The sequence below is a fragment of the Podarcis muralis genome, chromosome 2 (genome assembly GCF_964188315.1).
Source record: "Podarcis muralis chromosome 2, rPodMur119.hap1.1, whole genome shotgun sequence".
In the NCBI taxonomy this organism is placed as follows: Eukaryota; Metazoa; Chordata; class Lepidosauria; order Squamata; family Lacertidae; genus Podarcis; species Podarcis muralis.
The window spans coordinates 89,716,821-89,736,789 of record NC_135656.1 but is presented as its reverse complement, the minus strand read 5'-3'; the positions used below and the strand labels follow the sequence as shown (position 1 = coordinate 89,736,789).

The 19,969-nt window shown below is 41.4% G+C and overlaps 1 protein-coding gene across 2 annotated transcripts in view; it reads left to right on the top strand.

Moving 5' to 3' along the window:
• GRM7 (glutamate metabotropic receptor 7) overlaps positions 1-19,969 on the top strand; it is a 391,771-nt gene that overhangs the window by 298,385 nt on the left and 73,417 nt on the right. For both annotated transcript variants that reach the window (XM_077925005.1, XM_077925006.1), the window contains exon 8: positions 1,201-2,136. In XM_077925005.1, the coding sequence (XP_077781131.1) occupies positions 1,201-2,136 (936 nt within the window). The remainder of the gene's footprint in view (positions 1-1,200; positions 2,137-19,969) is intronic.

Genomic DNA, 19,969 nt, shown 5'->3' with positions numbered 1-19,969 from the left:
TTTACCTTCCCGACAGAGCGGTACCTATTTATCTACTTGCACTTTGATGTGCTCTCAAGTTGCTAGGTTAGCAGGAGCTGGGACCAAACAACGGGAGCTCACCCCGTCACGTGGATTCAAATCACCGACCTTCTGATCGGCAAGCCCTTCTGTAACGGGTAGTTTTTCCATAATTAAGTTTCTTGCCAGAAGCAACAAAACAATTAGCTTTGGGAGGCTACTAATTTAGAGGTATGATGAAGGGCATTCTTGCTAGACAAAAAGAAAAGGAGAGGAAAGGAAAAGAGCATCCATAATTTTCCATGGATTTCTATTTCAGCCCCCCGGATGCATATATCCAAAAGCCCCAGACTAGGTTACTTTTTATTAGATGGGTCATGTGGCAGATCTATGTTGCACTAAAGAGGGATTCATGTGAACTTTTGTGTGTTGAAACGTGGGAAGGATTCTGCCAGTGGGGTGGGTGTGTTCACCATGTCCTGCAGAAGCTGCAAATTTCTCTTTAATTTAAACTAAAGGGATGAAGACCCCTTTATTCTAAACTTTACAGCTCTTTCTCCCTTACACTGCCTCTGGACTTTGATTGAAGGGGGCACATTAGCACTGGGGAGCATGGCCATTCATTGCATTGGTGTGTGAAAACCCCTTTAGCTTAAGCTTTAGACACAGCTTTAGACCAAGATGCTCAAATCAAATTCAGACTTCAGTGGTCATTAAACAATTTCCAATTTTAAGAAATTTCTAAGACTTTTTAGGTTATAAGAAGTTATGCATGGCTATATGAGCATTTACTGTGTTGCAAAGGAAATGAGAGAGAATGCCAAAATATTTCAGCTGATAAAACAAACTTCCATCATTTCAACAATCCTGGATCCTGGATACAATTATTTCCTATAGCATCTCCCTAATAACCTTTATATCATTTGCTTATTATTCGCTTCCTGTGTGAAATTTTAATTCTATTTTCTCTTTCTCAGCAACAGCCCTCATTTACTTAGTGGTGGATTAACATGGCTCTATCCGTTTTACCCAAATATATGTACAGAATTGAATCTGCACAGATCAAATTTTAGCAGAAAATGGATTGTTTCCATGATGCCATCTGTGCACACATTTGTTTTCCTTTGTCGTTACTAAGGGCTGCTTGATAACTACTTCCAGATAACCAGTCCTATTTACTTTGATTTCTTTTACCCATAGATGGATGAAATGCAGTGGGGCAAAGGAACGAAGAAGGTCCCTACTTCTGTCTGCAGCCTTCCCTGTAAACCGGGAGAACGAAAGAGGATTATTAAAGGGATGAGCTGCTGTTGGCAATGTGAGCTATGCGATGGATACCAATACCAGTCTGACGAAGTGACCTGCAAGATCTGCTCCTACAGTCAACGGCCAAATGAGAATCGTACAGGATGCAGCCCTATCCCTATTGTGAAGCTGGAGTGGCATTCCCCGTGGGCAGTCATCCCAGTCTTCTTGGCCATGCTTGGAATTATCGCCACCATTTTTGTTATGGCAACCTTCATTCGATACAACGACACCCCCATTGTGCGGGCTTCTGGAAGGGAACTCAGCTATGTTCTATTGACAGGAATATTTCTGTGTTATATCATCACGTTCTTGATGATTGCCAAGCCAGATGTTGCCGTGTGCTCCTTCCGACGTATCTTCTTAGGATTGGGGATGTGCATAAGTTACGCTGCTCTGTTGACTAAAACAAACCGCATCTACCGCATATTTGAACAGGGCAAAAAATCAGTGACAGCACCCCGGCTTATTAGTCCAACGTCACAACTAGCAATTACTTCAAGTTTGATATCAGTACAGCTTCTTGGGGTTTTTATTTGGTTTGCAGTTGACCCACCAAACAGTATAATAGATTATGATGAGCATAAGCCTATGGAACCAGATCAAGCCAGAGGAGTCCTCAAATGTGACATTACGGATCTACAAATCATATGTTCTTTGGGGTATAGCATTCTCCTCATGGTTACATGTACTGTCTATGCTATCAAGACTCGGGGTGTCCCGGAGAATTTTAATGAAGCCAAACCCATTGGATTCACTATGTACACGACTTGTATAGTATGGCTTGCCTTTATTCCAATATTTTTTTGCACTTCCCATGCAGCTGAAAAGGTAGGTGAAAATCAAGTAACTCACGGGATGATTATATATGGAAATTTTTATTTAAACGTGCTTCTGGAAATGGGCTAAATGGCTTGACAAAAAATGGTTCCTTACAGCTACAGCAATACATGATGTATTTGCCTCCGCCCTCCTGCAGTTAGTTTGTAAGTCATTTGTTTGATGAAGTGGCAGATGACGGTCAGTAAGAATAAGCTCATCCATCGGTTCCTTCTGTTTGAGCTGCACCTTTTTTTTAACATAATGGATTGAATGTTACTATTTTAATGGGAGGGACAGCTCATTGCTTTGATTACAGGATATAAAGTCAACATCTATTAAAAATAGTTTTGTGTCCTAATCTGCATTTTGGGAATTCAGAACCACGGGGTGCAAAGGATCGCTGAGATGCGTTTCTCAAACTAGGTATTGTGGTGCAATCCTATTAACATGAATAGAGTATAGCCAGTGGTAAGTATATAAAAGATTGCAGCTTTTGTTGTGGGAAATATGGCTACAATTTCTAAATATGAAGGTTCAGTGTTGCCATAACCAAGCTGTTTTTTTGACTTGTACACATTTCAATGTGGAGTCTACTTGTGTAGGTTCCCTGTGCAATATGAAATCTTGTAAGATCAGAGCTATAAATTGTGCAGGGAGCCTACAAAAATAGAGAAGGATCTCCACTGCAAACGTTCAGTCCCCAGAACGTGGAAGGCTGCAGCGACAGTGATGCAAAGGAAGGCGAGTTGTTGCTTGAAGATTTAAACATATGCGTGAATTTCTAATTGACTTTATTGTGCCTTAGTGGAAGGAGATTCCACAACTTCCTTGGAAATATATTTTGCATTATAACTCTTTTGGGTTTTGCTTCCAATATTGTATCCACTTTCTAATATGCATTTCTTCAATTTAGTTAGGAGGATGTCTTCTGAATTGGTGACAAAAGTTTTTCTAACGTCAGGATACATTATATCCACAGTAGTCCTTCTTGTCCATTATACCCATTTCCACATCAAAGAAGAAAAATTGGGTTGGTTGGTATGATTTGTTGTTAACAAATGCATTTTGACTCCTAGGAGTATATATACTTGCATAACAGACTTGTCATCCAAACAAGTTTTGCTCCGTGCTTTTGTACTTGCCTATTATTATAACCATTTCTCAGACAAAACTAGATTGTATGCTTCTTCTTCTTTTTACTTTTTAAATTTAATTTCCTTCTGCCTGCAGAATTTGGGATCTGAAGCAATCATTGTCAGAAGACCATGTTTTGTAATCAGACCATATATATATATATATATATATATATATATATATATATATATGCAGGTTTTGGTGTCCTCGGGTATCTTCCCGTGTAAAAGTTGGGGTGTCTAGGCGACGTTTCGACGAGGTCTCACTCGTCATCTTCAGGCAGGTGCTTTCGGCTTCTTGTTACTGGAACAGAGCAGGATCTCAGTGTTTGAGTTCCTATAAATACTGTTGAGGAGGTGTGGCCTCCAATGTTTTGGGCAGAGAGGAAGTTCCTAGGCTAGTGTGCCTTTTCTTCTTTTGTTCCTTAATTGCTTGAGGGATATCTTGAGTGATTTCTTGAGTGATATCCTGAGTACCACTTAGGTGGGTCATTAGGTGTGGATTAGTTGCTAAAGCCTTTGTGTCTTGACCTCTTGAACTTTGTGAAGAGTTTTTCTGAGAAGATGGGTGTACTACATTTAGTTGTGCTCTGGCTTGGCTTCGTGTATAGGGGCGAGCTGTGGTTTTGTGGCCTGTGCCACAGCTCGCCCCTATACACGAAGCCAAGCCAGAGCACAACTAAATGTAGTACACCCATCTTCTCAGAAAAACTCTTCACAAAGTTCAAGAGGTCAAGACACAAAGGCTTTAGCAACTAATCCACACCTAATGACCCACCTAAGTGGTACTCAGGATATCACTCAAGAAATCACTCAAGATATCCCTCAAGCAATTAAGGAACAAAAGAAGAAAAGGCACACTAGCCTAGGAACTTCCTCTCTGCCCAAAACATTGGAGGCCACACCTCCTCAACAGTATTTATAGGAACTCAAACACTGAGATCCTGCTCTGTTCCAGTAACAAGAAGCCGAAAGCACCTGCCTGAAGATGACGAGTGAGACCTCGTCGAAACGTCGCCTAGACACCCCAACTTTTACACGGGAAGATACCCGAGGACACCAAAACCTGCATTCCTGTACCCGTGAAAATCTACGAAAGCATATATATATATATATATATATATATATATATATATATATATATGAGATATATCTCTACGCACTGGCAGAGGAAGAGGAGTGCAGGGGGAGTGCACTGCCCCTGGCAGCGTGATCCCGGTGGTGTGCCATCGCGGCTGCCCCCGCCTGTGCTGGGTGCCACACCCCTGCAGGCAACGTGCCACGCCCCCAGGATGCATGCCACGCCCCTGAGGGAGGCACACCATGCCCCAGGACACGTACCAGCCCTTCCCCGCCTGCTCTCCGCCCCCCAGTGCTGGAGTATGAAGCTCCGCCACTGTCTCTACGGAGACAGTTATCACTTAGCTTAGTAAGTGACACTGCACATATGTATAACAAAGCAGGGTACAGTGTGATTCATTGATCTCACCTGTTAGAAGGCCACGTGCAGGTAACATTTGCAAGTCCTATTCCATTTACAGCAGTGGACTAACCAGGTAATTATTCATAAAATCAAGGCTGATTCTGTGAGCAGGCAACAATTGACTAAACTAGATGTGCTGTCTAGAGTTTTGTGAACAGAACTATCATAATTTCTAATACTGGGAAATAAACTGCATTAAGATAATAGTATTGCTAGGCCTTTGAATGTTTCTCCTTGTACCATTTTCCTGATTCAAATCCCTTCTGAATGCATTCAGGGAAGTTTTTAATGTATGATATTTTAGTGTTTTTTGGTTTCTATGGAAGCCGCCCAGAGTGGCTGGGGAAACCCAGCCAGATGGGCAGGGTACAAATAATAAATTATTATTATTATTATTATTATTATTATTATTATTATTATTATTATTTTGAAATGTTCAAGTACATGCACATTGGGTTGTGCTCCCTATATATTGATTTAGGTTTCCCTATAATACTGGCATGAATAACATCTGGCTTTATCAGTTCTTACAACATTTACATGTTGAAAAATGGCATTATATTATATAATATAATAAGGGACTGTAATGATGCCTTGGAATAAAATTACACTATATGAAAATGTGAAGAGAACAAGAGCTATTGATGGTTTAATGGTAACATTTCTGGAGGCTTTGTTATATTCAAGAAGTTTTTAATATTAGAAAATATTCAGGAACTTAAATCAGAAGCAATAAAAATTGTCTTGATATTGATCTTTTTATAAGACATAATAATATAAATGTGACCAGCACATTTTAATGTGACTAAGAAATAGGGATTTATATATTAAAATGTGCACATTCTGATTTTAGAACAAGCACATTGTGTGTGGCCAGCATTAACCCCAATTATACACATATAATTTATTTAGACTAATCACTGTCTTCCAATTAAAAATTAGTTTTCAGCAGAATCTTTTCTGTGCTAACAGGACGGGAAGAGATATATACTGTGGTGAGGGAATTGGGTTTGTAACGGAAGGAGAAAATGTTGGGGAAAGAACTGCAGGTGTCCTTACAACCCTTCCTTCTTGTTCAGACTTGTGAAACTCCTTGGGACTATGAGGAAAGGAAATATTAAAAAAGAAGAAGAATATAGATGCTGTTGTGATATTGTGGAGACACAGGAGGTCAAGTACCTCTCTGCCCTCCCGTGATTTATTTAGCTAAAATTATTTCCATCACACTTTGTGGTTAACATACAAAGCAATTTAAAAAATAAAAATCATACAAACCAACATAAGAGAGTGTAGCCGATTGAAAGCTGAAGGTAACGTGGTTGCTTATTTCAGAGACTATTAGGTAACGCCATTTACCATAAGCAAGGCTGGATTTAGGTTTGATGGGGCCCTAAGCTACTGAAGGTAATGGGGCCCTTTATATGTCCAGCTGTCCTTTGTCAACAACAAATTGTTGCTGTTTTTTGTGTTGAATATATGCTATATGGTCATTTATGGACCTAATAGGTATCTAAAGCCATTTGCACATGCTGCCATGTAACCAGTCCATGCAGAATGTAGGCACCCTATATAGTATATAGAAATGAGCAAAGCAGTGATATTTTAGGGAGCAGACTAGCAGGTGGGGCCCATTACTTAGCCTACGCAACACAAAACACTGTTGCTGTATGTAGGTTTTATTTTATTTTTTTATCTTATATTTTGGAAATGTACATGCAGTTTTTTCCCTTTAAATATTTTAGGGGGCCCCCAAGAGAGTGGGGCCTTAAGCTATAGATTGTTTAGCTTATACGTAAATGTGGCACTGACCATAAGCTGCAGTGTTAAATTAGACTACCTTTGTGATTTTGTATACAGCCTTCTTACAGTCCGTGAAGAGTCATCACAGGGGAGAATTTACTGGATGAAATGCTTACGGAAAGTGAAAGACAGGGTGATTGCCACTTTCCATGCCCCTGAAATAGTTTCTGCCATAGCCACAATGGCAGTAGTGCAGGCACCCATGAGATTTTTACCGTGAACTCACCTGAGGAGGAACCCCATCATGGCTGGCTAGCAGAAGCAGGGAAGGCAGTGGCAAAGGCACCATTGGCAATTACAGGCAGCCCTGTGAGCAGACACAGGTGGAAGCCACAGGCAGGCAGACCCATGGATGGCAGATGGGGGAAAAGAAAGACACCCACTGTTGCTCCCGGTCTACCATCTGAACCATGTGACGCATGTGCCCAGGGCCAGATTTAGCTTTGATGAGGCCCTAAGCTACTGAAGGTAATGGGGCCCTTTATATGTCCAGCTGTCCTTTGTCAACAACAAATTGTCGCTGTTTTTTGTGTTGAATATATGCTATATGGTAATATATGGACCTAATAGGTAAATTCTGTGCCATTTGCACAGAACAAAATATGTATTTTACCAAAGTAATTGTTGAACTGAAATGCAATTAAGAAGAAGTATATTAATAGTGAAATACAATTAAGAAGAGGTATATTAATAGTGAAATAATTATTAAGCTCCAACTTAAAATGATTTTTTATTCATAACAAACTTAATAATGCAAACACATTGGCATTTGGCAATAACAAAAGTTAAATTTTATTTGTTTTTTATCTTATATTTTGGAAATGTACATCCAGTTGTTTTTTTCCTTTAATTTTTTTGGGGGGGCCCCAAGATAGTGGGCCCCTAAGTTATAGCTTGTTTAGTTTATATGGACTGCATGTGCCTATGCTACTACCTTACCAACAATTAGCACATCAGCTCATCTGAAGGCATTCTTCTTATAGAGATTGATCCCTTAACAGATCTTATTGTGCTAGCATTCTTCCTTATGAGAACGATGACTTCCTTGTAATTGAATTGTGAACAGCTGAATCAAAGTCTTTCTCCACAGCAATGGGGAGTTCAGAATAGCTGACATCCCCGACTCACCATTTTCTGTCCAACTAAACACTGTGGTGCAGCACAGCTTATTAACCTCTCCCTTTGGCAGCGAGTGTTGTACAAATGAAATGCTAGTGATAATGCTGCCAATATAATTGGCCTGGACAACAAAACTGTTTTAAATTCTCCCCAGATCTGTGGATACCTTGATCAGGAGCAAAGGCAGCCTCCGAGAAGTGTTAGACCAATTATAGAAGCTATAGGTTTATACTAGGATCAATACAAAGTGGCACTTGAAAAGAGCAAAAACAGCCCCTGTAAGGTCAAGCCAAGCACAGCTAAATCAATAAGCCAAATTGAATCAAAATATTAGAATAGCAAAGTGAGACGATAAGGAGTTGAGTGAGTCAAGCAAGTTCTCTAGCAAATTATTCATGTGACTGACACACAAAGCATATAATTATTCTCTGAAAACTTCTCCCTTTTCCAACAAATGCCTTTCTAATTCTTACTGTATTTTTGTTCTTAGTTTTTTAAGCCAGTATACATTGTCAAGAAATCAGTATGCATTTAAGCCAGTATACATTGTCATCAAATGCTTGGGGCTGTTTCACACATAAATATTAGAAAAGGAATAATATGTTACTGTATATAGTACTTGCCGATCAGAGGGTCGGCGATTCGAATCCCTGCGACGGGGTGAGCTCCCATTGCTCAGTCCCTGCTCCTGCCAACCTAGCAGTTTGAAAGCACGTGAAAGTGCAAGTAGATAAATAGGTACCGCTCCAGTGGGAAGGTAAACGGTGTTTCCGTACGCTGCTCTGGTTCGCCAGAAGCGACTTAGTCATGCTGGCCACATGACTCAGAAGCTGAACGCCGGCTCCCTCAGCCAATAAAGTGAGATGAACGCCGCAACCCCAGAGTCGGCCACGACTGGACCTAATGGTCAGGGGTCCCTTTACACTTTACCTTTATATCATTATCTGTATAGCATTATGCGATACCCATGCCTGTGCATATTTTGTTACATGAGCACATACTAGGAAGTCACATTCACAATGATCCACATGGATTTGTTTATGCTTTTCCCTACACAGAGTTTATTTATGTGCAAAGCTCATTAGCGAATGCTCAAGTGTTCCTTGGCAAAGCAGGCATTGTTGAAACTGTTCCCTGGAGGTAGAAAGTTATAAATATCCCACAACACCGGTCTGGGGGCCAAATTATATTGCATTAAATGCAAGATCAGAATTAATATGCCTGTTTGATGGGTTGCTGTTGGGTAAACAACAACTGCTGTCAATGCTGGGATATGTGAAGAGCGGGGTTAAACATCCCTTCGTGTGCCACGGTCCTAAGGAAAATCACCCTCACACCACTATAGTAGTTGCCTTCCCACAGCAAACAGCAGCTTCAGGAGGGTGATTTTCATTGAAATGGCAGAGCGTGGATCAAGGGTTAACTCTCCTCCTTACCCACATGTTGTGCTCCCCCACAGCTGTTATTTAACAACGCAAACTAAAAAAAAGTTAGCCATAGTCACAAATATACCCTAAGGCAAATTTTGGCCCTGAGAAAACAAAGCTCTTTGCAGAAGCAATCTGAAAGTGCTTATCATACCAGAACAAACTCTCCTTGAGGCTAATGTGTGTCTTCAATCATGTATTTTTCTGAGCACCCATTAAAGAAATTCATGTTTAGGGTGGGTTTTGAGGATGTGTGGGAGGATCAAGTGCTTTTGTTGTCAGAAGTGCATTCTGCAAGGTTTCTGACTATTACATATGAACCCAAGCCATCCATTTTATCTAGCAGTATTGCACTCATAGAAGGTGGCTAGAATTATGATCTTGGAACTTATCAATATTTTTCAGCGTGCTGAAATGATGTCAAGGCACTCTTTGAGATGTCTGTGTCTGTAAAGCTGTAGGCAAGGTGCTCTAGCAAAAAAAAAAGGGGGTGTATCAGAAAATTTTAAAAGTATATGGATAGCGCAAGAGAAACAGTATGCATACTTCTTTCTGCCTAGCTGCAGTGAAGAGTAGCATGGTTAGGAGCTGGCATTGATCATTGTGTTCCCACAGAAGCTGTGTCCATCATCACTCAGCCTGACTTGCTCTCCTGCGTTGCTCTTCCTGTGCTCAAGCATCCAATAGAAGAACATCTCACTGCATCTAGCTGCAAAGTCTAATTGGGGATATATTTAGGTTTCTTTGAACTGTTATAAACTATCATTATTATCTGAAAGGCGTTAGTAATCTCTTAACGTTGATTCTGTGTTTGAGTATGCTTAGTGGGGAAAGTGTGAGGAATATAAGCAGCTAATTCATCGCCTCTAGACAAACCTTTGCTTTCATGTCCCAGTTGCAGAGGCCTCTGTCACACCCTCCCATTCCATGTATCTCCACTAGCAGGAAATGTGAAGCCCTTAATCCCATTTGCTGTTGAAACCAACTACCCTCTCTCCTCTGGTGACATTTTATTTTTTTAAAATGGCCTTTTCATTCAAAACAGTGAGAGAATGAGAATGTGCCAGGTCCATTTGGCAGAATGAATGAACACACACATTCACTGAAAGTGTGGAAAAGGCAAAGTAAACAATACGTGGGTGTCCTGCTATGGTGAGCATCCTTTCTGTGCCAGCATTTCCTCCTCCCATTCTGGGGGTTCTCCCAACTGCCTTGGGTGAATTTTGGGAGCATGGGGAGAGTGGCGGAGGACACCATTGTGGAAGCTGAAGGCCTTGTGCAGAGCTTGCGCCGATGGGACTCGTTTGGTTCACCCTACACAATGTAATTCTCAGGCACATAAAGAAAGCTGTATTTAGTAATGTCACATTTGCAAAATATTACTGTACTTCCAACACATTTAGGGGGATGGGGTGCTATTCCCTGTTTGGTTGTCCTGCGCAATATTCCTTGACTGTTGAGGCTAATTTGTGTTTCACCAGGAAAGTGAATGTGTGCCATATCAACAAATGCTTGATGTAGTAGTTGCTATAGCAACAATATATTCCTGGATGTCAGTGTCCCAAGCCTTCCAAGGAACCATTTGTCAAGGTTGCTAAACTATAATACAGAGCTTTCAACTGTCCCATGCTTCCTCTGCTCTCTCCCCACTTTAGTCTCCAAAATATAAGGCTATGTTTAGTTGCACAGCTACTGTGAAGATACTTTGAAATCTCAGAGTGAAGGAGATTTTGTCCAATTTATGTAGGATTCATAACTTGACAAAAATTATGACTTGTAATGTGGTCAGATCCTCACTAGTGATAATAGGGTTATTGTTTTACTTGCATTTACCTCTGTTAGGGACTAATGCTACTTTAGATTGTACAGCTTTACAACTGCATGGAACTGTAGCTCTGTAAGATCTTTAAAAAACAACATGAAATGCCCTTTAACTTTTACAATGTTGATCTGACAGCCTTTGCCTAGGTTCCCTCATGCTATAGTGGGAATTGCATGAGCTTTCTATTTAGGCAGCAGTTCTTCTTACCCATGGGCACTGGGGCCAACTGTAGGGCACTGGTGGAGGAAGAGGCAGCACGATCCCGGCGGGGTGCCATCACTGCTGCCCCCCCCCGCCCGCGCTGAGCACCATGCCCCTACGGGCAGCATGCCATGCTCCCAGGATGTGCGCCAGCCCCGCCCCCTCCTGCTCTCTGCCCCCTGGTTCCAGAGCATGAAGCTCTGCCACTGCTGTAGGGGATGCTGGGTGCCCAGGCACCCACTTAAATTTTGTCGTGGGTGCTCAGCACCTGCACCACAGCGCCTCCGACATGACTTCCAGGGCCTTGCAAAGCACCGGGAGTCGCACCTGAGGCCTCACGGGGCCTTGGAGGTGGCATCCAAGGCCTTGCACGGTCTTCAACATGATTTCCAGGGCCTCATGAAGCACCAGAGGTCACATCTGAGGCTTTGGGAGCCCTTGGGGGTGGAGTCCAAGGCCTCACAGATGGTAGCTGAGGCCTCATGTGTTGTGACACATAGCGCACATAGCGTATCGTGACATCATGATGGCACATCACGTTGGCATGCTGCTGGGCACCCATAATCTGGGGCCCAAATTGGCGCCCCTGTCCATGGGCTTTGCAGGTGTGAGAGACTTCTTAGAACTGGAACTATGAGAAAATGATCTTAGCATTACTTATTTAAGCTTCCAAAACCATTGCTCAGCATGATCAATGATTATTTAAAAAAGTACTAAAATAATTAACCAATCTGATTGTAGTCTAAACTGACATCTGTAGTAATGCTCTAAGCCACATAAGCACCTCTCTTGAATCCATCCACATCCATCCATCCACATACATGCAAACAATTTTAATTAGCAATAAATTACTTCTGTGTATAGGTTAATAATTTCAGTGTATTGTTAAATAAAGCTATATTCATCAAAATGTATCCAAGATACCCTTAGTTTGTACTAAAATAATGTTACATTTCTTCAACTCTCCAGCCCAAACCACATTTAGGACAAAATTAGACAGGATACTTAATACATTTTTTTTTTTCATTTCATGTGCCTCCTTTAAAAATGGAAAGAGCAACTTTTGGATTTTGGGAATGAGGACTGTTGAGGTGGAGGCTTGCAGAAGGTAGAGAGGGGAAGTTTAACATTACCTCCTCTGTTGGGATCCTGACTAAAAGCTCTTCTTTAAAACTGCTATTTGCTTTGGGAGGGAATCTTCCATTAACACCAGTTGCTATTAGCGGGGGGCATTAGAACATATGTTTAACCTCTTGTCTTCTTTGGATATTACTTGGTAGGTCCTACTAGGTTTCTTTATCAGTTAAAGTAAGACAGAAAATAAATTGCCAAAGTCCTTAATCAGTGGGCATCCCATTTACTGAGTTTAAGCTTAAAGAAATTCATTTCAGAACTGGCAACGGTTGCCCATGATGTTAAAAAATATAGCATGGGGGGGGGGGATGAGCTACACTATAGCCATGTTAATCTTCCACGAAATTGTTCTGAGCTAGTTTGCGGCAATCTAACATTTTAAAATATTCAAGGTGTTATTGCTGGATTTAATGACCTGACACATGTCTCAGTCTCAGACATGCTTTAGAAATGAATGGCAAGGGGAAGCAGGGTTCTCTTCACCTTTTAAATAAAACAACACCTGTTGAAAATTGTACTTCAAGGTCTTCACAAGCCTACTAGATAGCATGCAGGGAAAAGACTGTAAAAGGATTCCCTTTAGAAGGCTGGCTGTATCCTTAGGGAAAGATGGCAAGTGATGGGGACAGCTATGGCTGCTCCTCCTGAGTCCCCTAACCATTTCCTTCTGCTGGAGACCAGAACTCCATGTTCCTCATGGTCTGTCATATACCCCTAAACTAGCTTGCACCCCTAAACCAAAGGATGCTGCCCCATCACCATCTTGCCCTTTGCTTCAGTCCGTAAAATATATTGTGCTGGCCAAGCGGGTGGGATTTTTAATCTAAGTGATTTCAGTGACAAAAAACAACTTCCATTTAGCACTCAACATAAATAAGAAGTGAATAAATTGAAGCTGAAATTATATAAGGTAGGAAGCCCTGGTGCTTTGGGGCCTACTAAATAATTTTAAGAATGTTTTGAGTGGCTGTTGTTTTCTCTCTTAACCATTCTTCCAGGTGTTGTTATCTCTGGAAAGCAAAAGCAAAAAACATAGCTAAATATTTCAGTGTGCTAGAAAAGCTGACTTGTTTCTTCCAGAATAAGTAATGGCTCAAGAGAGTGGGCTTAAAACAAAACAAAAGAAAACATTATCCTGAAACTCTTAAGTCTATCACAAATTTATGTTCTTCCCAGATAAAACAGTGAGAAATGTTCATTAGGAAATTAATGCTAAAATAACCAGAGCTCTAGAAGAGCCCCCAAGACAGTATTAAGATGGCAACGAGAAGAAATGCACAAAGCTTCTACCAATCATTTTATGTCTTTGAAATACAGTTGCATCAAATTAAGGCAGAGAAGTTAATGTTCTATCAACATTTCCCTTCACAGAGTGATTCTCATACTAGGTTTGAGTCCAGGTCAGTTTGCCAAATCAATTGAAAAGTATTGTTTTTTGGGTGAATTGAAAGTTCTGCCCATGATGCTTCTTCTGAGATGGTTCATTCATAGGTTATACTTACCTATAAGTGATGAATATGCATATCTGATCAAGTCTTAAAGGTAAAGGTAAAGGTACCCCTGCCCGTACGGGCCAGTCTTGACAGACTCTGGGGTTGTGCGCCCATCTCACTCAAGAGGCCAGGGGCCAGCGCTGTCCGGAGACACTTCCGGGTCACGTGGCCAGCGTGACAAAGCTGCATCTGGCGAGCCAGCGCAGCACACAGAAACGCCGTTTACCTTCCCGCCAGTAAGCGGTCCCTATTTATCTACTTGCACCTGGGGGTACTTTTGAACTGCTAGGTTGGCAGGCGCTGGGACCGAGCAACGGGAGCGCACCCCGCCGCGGGGATTCGAACCACCGACCTTTCGATCGGCAAGCCCTAGGCGCTGAGGCTTTAACCCACAGCGCCACCCGCGTCCCTGATCAAGTCTTACAATGGTTTAATTTGGATGATGTCCAAAATTATCTAGATTGTTTCCATTTTTCCTTTAAACTTAATCTGTCTGTCAGTTTCATGTATTGTTTTGGAATGTATTAATTAGGTAGGATCACCTTTAAATGCAAACTGAATTACATTTCTCCATCACTGCTAGGGGTACCTAGTGCGCTCTCTCTCTCTCTCTCTCTCTCTCTCTCTCTCTCTCTCTCTGTGTGTGTGTGTGTGTGTGTGTGTGTGTTAGTTTATATTGTTTACTATACTGTAATATAGGCTATGTGGCCTTTTGGTGATGTGTGGTATGTATGTTTCTTAATAAGTAAACAAATGCTGGCAATACTTATAAGGTAAAAGGTAAAGGACCCCTGGATGGTTAAGTCCAGTCAAAGGCGACTTTGGGGTTGTGGCATTCAGCATTTGTCCACAGACAGCTTTCTGGGTCATGTGGCCAGCATGACTAAACTGCTTCTGGCACAACTGAACACCGTGATGGAAGCCAGAGCTCACGGTAATGCCGTTTACCTTCCCACCACAGTGGTACCTATTTATCTGCTTGCACTCTTGGGCGTGCTTTTGAACTGCTAGGTAGGCAGGAGCTGGGACAGAGCAATGGGCGCTCACCCCGTTGTGTGGATTCAAACCGCCAACCTTCTGATCAGCAAGCCCAAGAGGCTCAGTGGTTTCGACCACAGTGCCGCCCGCATCCCTTGACAATACTTATACATTTAACACATAAGTTTGCAAACATGCTTGCCACCTTCATAATTTACATTCATTATGGGTGTGCACCTAAAAATGTAATCTGCAAAGTGGCCCATAATATTGTATTTAAATTAGTTTACTAATTGCAGTGGGATACACCAAAAGGGAAAAGTTTAAAAACAGACAAAAGGAGCAGAATGTGCAAGACATAAATTTATTAGAATAAATGTGTAAATTAGGAGATGAGAATAGGCTAGTTGTTAAAAATATTTTTTAAGTTATCATTCTGAGACCCTGTGCTCCTTCTTCAACTCGTTATTTGCATACATGCAAGGACTACCTCTCTCCATATGAACCTACCAGACCTTGAGATCATCCTGTGAGACCCTTATTTTTGTGCCTCCTCCACGAGAGGTCCAGAGGGTAGCAACATGAGAACAGACCTTTTCTGCAGTGGCTCCCTGTTTGTGGAATGCTCTCCCCATGGAAGTTTGGCTGGCACCTTCATTATACCATTATACCTTTAGGTGCCAGGCGAAAATGTTGCCTTTAACCAGGCATTGGGCTGATTGACATACGATGCCCTTTTAAATGTGTTGTAGTTTTGGGGGGGTTGGATTTTTCTTTATCTGTTTTTTATTGTGATTTTATGTGGTGAACAGGTCTACACAAAAATCCTTGTTTCTGTGTTCATAAAGCACTCACATGCTTCTCAAGAGTCTTCAAATATGTTTAATGCACCTTGCTCCTGAAAGATCATGTGAGATGTTTACCAAAAGCAAAAGAAATTCAGAGGTGTGTTGGTTAATAATATATTCAGATTCCAATTACTGAGATCTTCGGGTTAAGGTTAGGGCAGATTGAAATAATTATCTCCTCCTTAGAAGGGCATAAATTAATAAACTATGATTCTTGAAACAACAACAAAAAAGATGTTTGATGTTGACCTGATTTAACTTATCATTTTTTGTTGCATCGCAATCCCCCCTAAAATTTGTATTTTGTCAGCTATGTTGCGGTTGTAAGGTATGCATCTAATTTAAAATATTGAACAGAAAGAGCCCAAGGCCATAATCATGCTCTATATAAATTACTTAGGGAGCTGAATGTTCATTTTCAGTGAGGAACATGCCACCAGCCATTTGGATAGAATGAAAACTATATTCATGCTGCTGTAACCCCTGTATCTCTAATAGGAATATACAGATGAATGCTAAGGCATAATTAACAATCAGTATCCTTTGTGGAATTTTCAGTTATTAAAATCAGTGTCTTCACAATGGAGGGATAATACTCAAATTAAATTCAGATGAAACTGCATCATAATGGTGATGTATTCATTTAGGCAGAAATTACTTTTTTAAAAAGTTGGCACCTCCGGAGATAGGTCTCCAGTCACAGAGGAATTCTTTGAAGCCTGCAAGCGCTGGTGCTTTGATGTTTCATGCAGAAAGCAAGGATCCCCCCCTCCACCGTGTGATTATTCTAGCCTCTTTTGCTGGGTCGATCCTGCCTGTACAAAGGAATGAAAACTAATGTAAATAAAATACACAGAAGCCACAAAGCAGGAAAGAAAGAGAAGATATTACTGAACCTGAACTGCATGGGGTAGGGGGATGATTGAAATATATCCAGGTTCACACCAATTGTGGATGCGTTCTGCTTGTGCTATAAGAACAGAACAGAGTGGAGCACAGAATCAGTGAAATGCAGAATCATCTAGTCCAACCCCCTGCAGGAATCTCAGCTAAAGCATCCAGGACAGATGACCATCCAACCTCTGCTTAAAAAATTCCAATGAATGAGAGTCCACCACCTTCCAGTGTCAAACAACTCTTACCATCAAGTTCTTCTTGATGTTTAGCTGGAGTATCCCTACTTGCAACTTGATGCCATTGATTTGGGTCCTATGCTCAGGAGCACCTTGCACTATCTTCCACGAAACAGCCCTTTGAAGATAGCGATCAATTATTCTCCACTGTTCCAGGCTCAACATACCCAAGTCCTTCAACCATTCCTCATAAGGCTCCCCCCCCCCCCCCGCCCCTTGATCATCTTGGTCACCCTCCTCTGCACATCTTCCAGCTTGCCAATATCCTACTTAAATTGTGGCACCCAGGACTGGACATAGTACTTCAGGTGTGTTCTGACCAAGGCAGAATAGAGCAGGACTATGACTTCCCTTATCTGGACACTAGACTTCTGTTGATGCAGGCTAGAATATCATTTCATTTTTTTGCTCCTGCAGCACACTGTTGACTCATGCTAAGCTTCTGGTCTACTAAGAACCCTAGATCCTTTTCACTACTGTTCATCCAGATATGTGTCTGCCATCTTATATTTGTGTAGCTGGTTCTTCCTGACTAAGTGTAGAACCTGACATTTGTCCCTACTGAAATTCATTTTGTGATGGTCGGCCCAGCTCTCCAATATGTTAAGGTCCTCTTGAATCCAGATTCTGTCTTCTGTGGCATTAGCTACCCTCCACCAGTTTGGTGTCATCTGCAAATTTGAAGTTTGGGAACCGCTAATATAGATTGAGGGCTACTTTCCTTCCTTCCTCCATCCCATACCCCATTCTTAAATTCTAAGGGGAAATTGCATTCATTTTCCCCTCTAGAATGCCCTTTGGAACAGCCCATTCCGGGGATAAGGGTGGCAGCTACTAATCTAGTGGAGTTGCAAAGGCATTGAGGTAGATTGAAGCCTCCTTTGCCCCAGCCCCGGTCAAAAGAGGGGAGCCAGTTTTGACCCCTTTCTCCTGCCTCTGAGCCTTCTATCTCCATACCCCCATCTATTCCTGACTATTTCTTGGCAGCATTAGAATATGATAGAATGTTGGGCTTTGCATCTATTGGCACAAGGCTTTGTCATGCACATTTAACGGCCTCCAGCTAAATGTTAAAAGCTAATATTTTTGCAAGGCATTGAATGCATCATGTTGACACCTATTCCTTTCTTTCTTCAGAAATTGTAAAACTGCCAGCAGAATTTGAATACCAAATCCTTTGTCCCGCCTGTGACATTACATAATAGTCAACCTCCTAGCTAAAATGACAACCTACTAGCTAAAATGAAATAATTGCCATTCCGCTGGCAATATTTTGAACAGCAAAGTCTAATTATTAAAAGCCCTCCCCTATGCCTATACCTTGATTTTGTTTTAACATCAAACGAGCTGCAACTATAAATAATTCAAAGGGCATATATGATTCTATGATTACTATTATTGTTTTTGGTGCAAAGCTGTGCATTCTATTTCACCACATGCACCAACTCCTGCCCGTTCTAGATCAGTGAACGCCTCTCTTTCATTCATGTGCAGCTGAATTAACTTCAGAATCATTTTGTGTAAATGTGCCATTAATAATGGATGTGAACATGCCCATCACAAAAGCCACAAATTGTGGAGTAAAACAAAACAAAAAAGGTTTAGTTATTTTAAACTTTACTTTGTACCTTTTGGTTGCTGAAGTAAGAAGTATCTGCCTCTCCTGTTGCTGCTGCTGCTGCTGCTGCTACTCTTAAGGGCTTAAAATACTAAATGCAGTATAGTGAGTAGGCTAAATAACATCTTTCCCCAATGGCTTTTCATTTTGCAAAGGAAGAAGGGCTGTGGACATCAACGCTTACATTATGTTACACTTTGGTTACCCATGTTATCAGGTGGAATGACCACTGGTGGGCGAGGCAGATAGCAGTGTCAGTGTTTATTGGACCCATACAAGACAATAGCTTACATGCCTAGATATGGACAGTGATTAGTGATAGTTTTCCCCAAGGTAAACTGAGTATTGTGGGGTGGGGGCAGAGGTGTAATCCTGCTTTCAGAAGTATAAGTTACCACAGGTCTATGCAAATGTTTTGATTCAAGGTTATTTTTTATCTTCCATAGCTGTATCCTGTATTTCTTTATTGGCAATTGTGACAACTTATCCTTTTCTTTCTTTCATTTTAATTTTTTTAAAATGTGTTTGTCGTTATTAAAATTCAATGAAAAATATTGGGCGGGGGCGGGGGGGACGTAGAGACCACCTCCACGGTTGTAGAGATGTCAAGAGCCCATCAGTGGGTCCCATCTCCTTTAATGGATTATTCATGTGCTCCTCTTCCTTTCCTGTTACATTTTACAGGTATAATGGGCAAACAAATTCTAATGAATGCAATATCGTGCGGGATTCCCAGGAAGGCTTAAGTCAGCAAGGCTGTGCTCCTCATCCTTCTGGTGCTTCCAGCTTCCTCTCATGAAGCTGACATGAAAGTGTGAGTTGAGCACACCCAGTTTCAGAAGGCTTGAGGCAAGGCCAGTCTAGTTTGGAGGAAGGAATAGGGCTGTGTATATAACATTGCCTGCAGGCAGAAATTCTATAGTATCATAAGAGAGCAGGGCAGAACACACCCTCCATTTCCAGAGTAGCAGATGATACAAAGAGAGTGAGAGGCCCCGAACAGCAGATCTGGGGCTCGCCTTACTCATACCACCCCAAATGGTTTGAGGTTCCAGATCTTGGACCAGTTTGCCCCGTTACACATCAGTCTTCTTGTAATTCATTTAAATGGGGGGGAAATAGACCCAGCTGTGCATTATTTTGGTCATGCTGATCTACTCTCTTTGTTGGATTTTTTACATCTGACTCCAGGTTTTGTCCCTAATAGCCTGAGGCAGACATTATCTCTGGACGGGTGTGTGTGTGGGGAACAGACATGATCCAAGTGTTTATTGTCATTTGATGTCGTGACCAACACTGGACTGATAAATTTGTAAATTCACATGGACAGAACTGAGTACCTGAACATTAGAGAAACTCTGGCAGTTTATACATGAATTTTTGCATAAATATATGCTTAGAAACATTGCCGCTCAGAAACTATAAGTTCCCCTTTTGCAATTTGCTTTTAGTAAGAGGAAGTAATATTTTGTCCAGAGAAATGGTGTAGAAGCAAAGCCTAGCACTGGAAGTTGAATGCCAAAAAACAATCAAACTAGTGTCTTGTGTGAAAAGATCATAATGAGGCCCTTAATCCCTTCAAACATAATAACATTATTTTCTGTAAAGCATAATGTCTACTGATTTTAAGCTCAGCCAGGAACACAAAGGAAA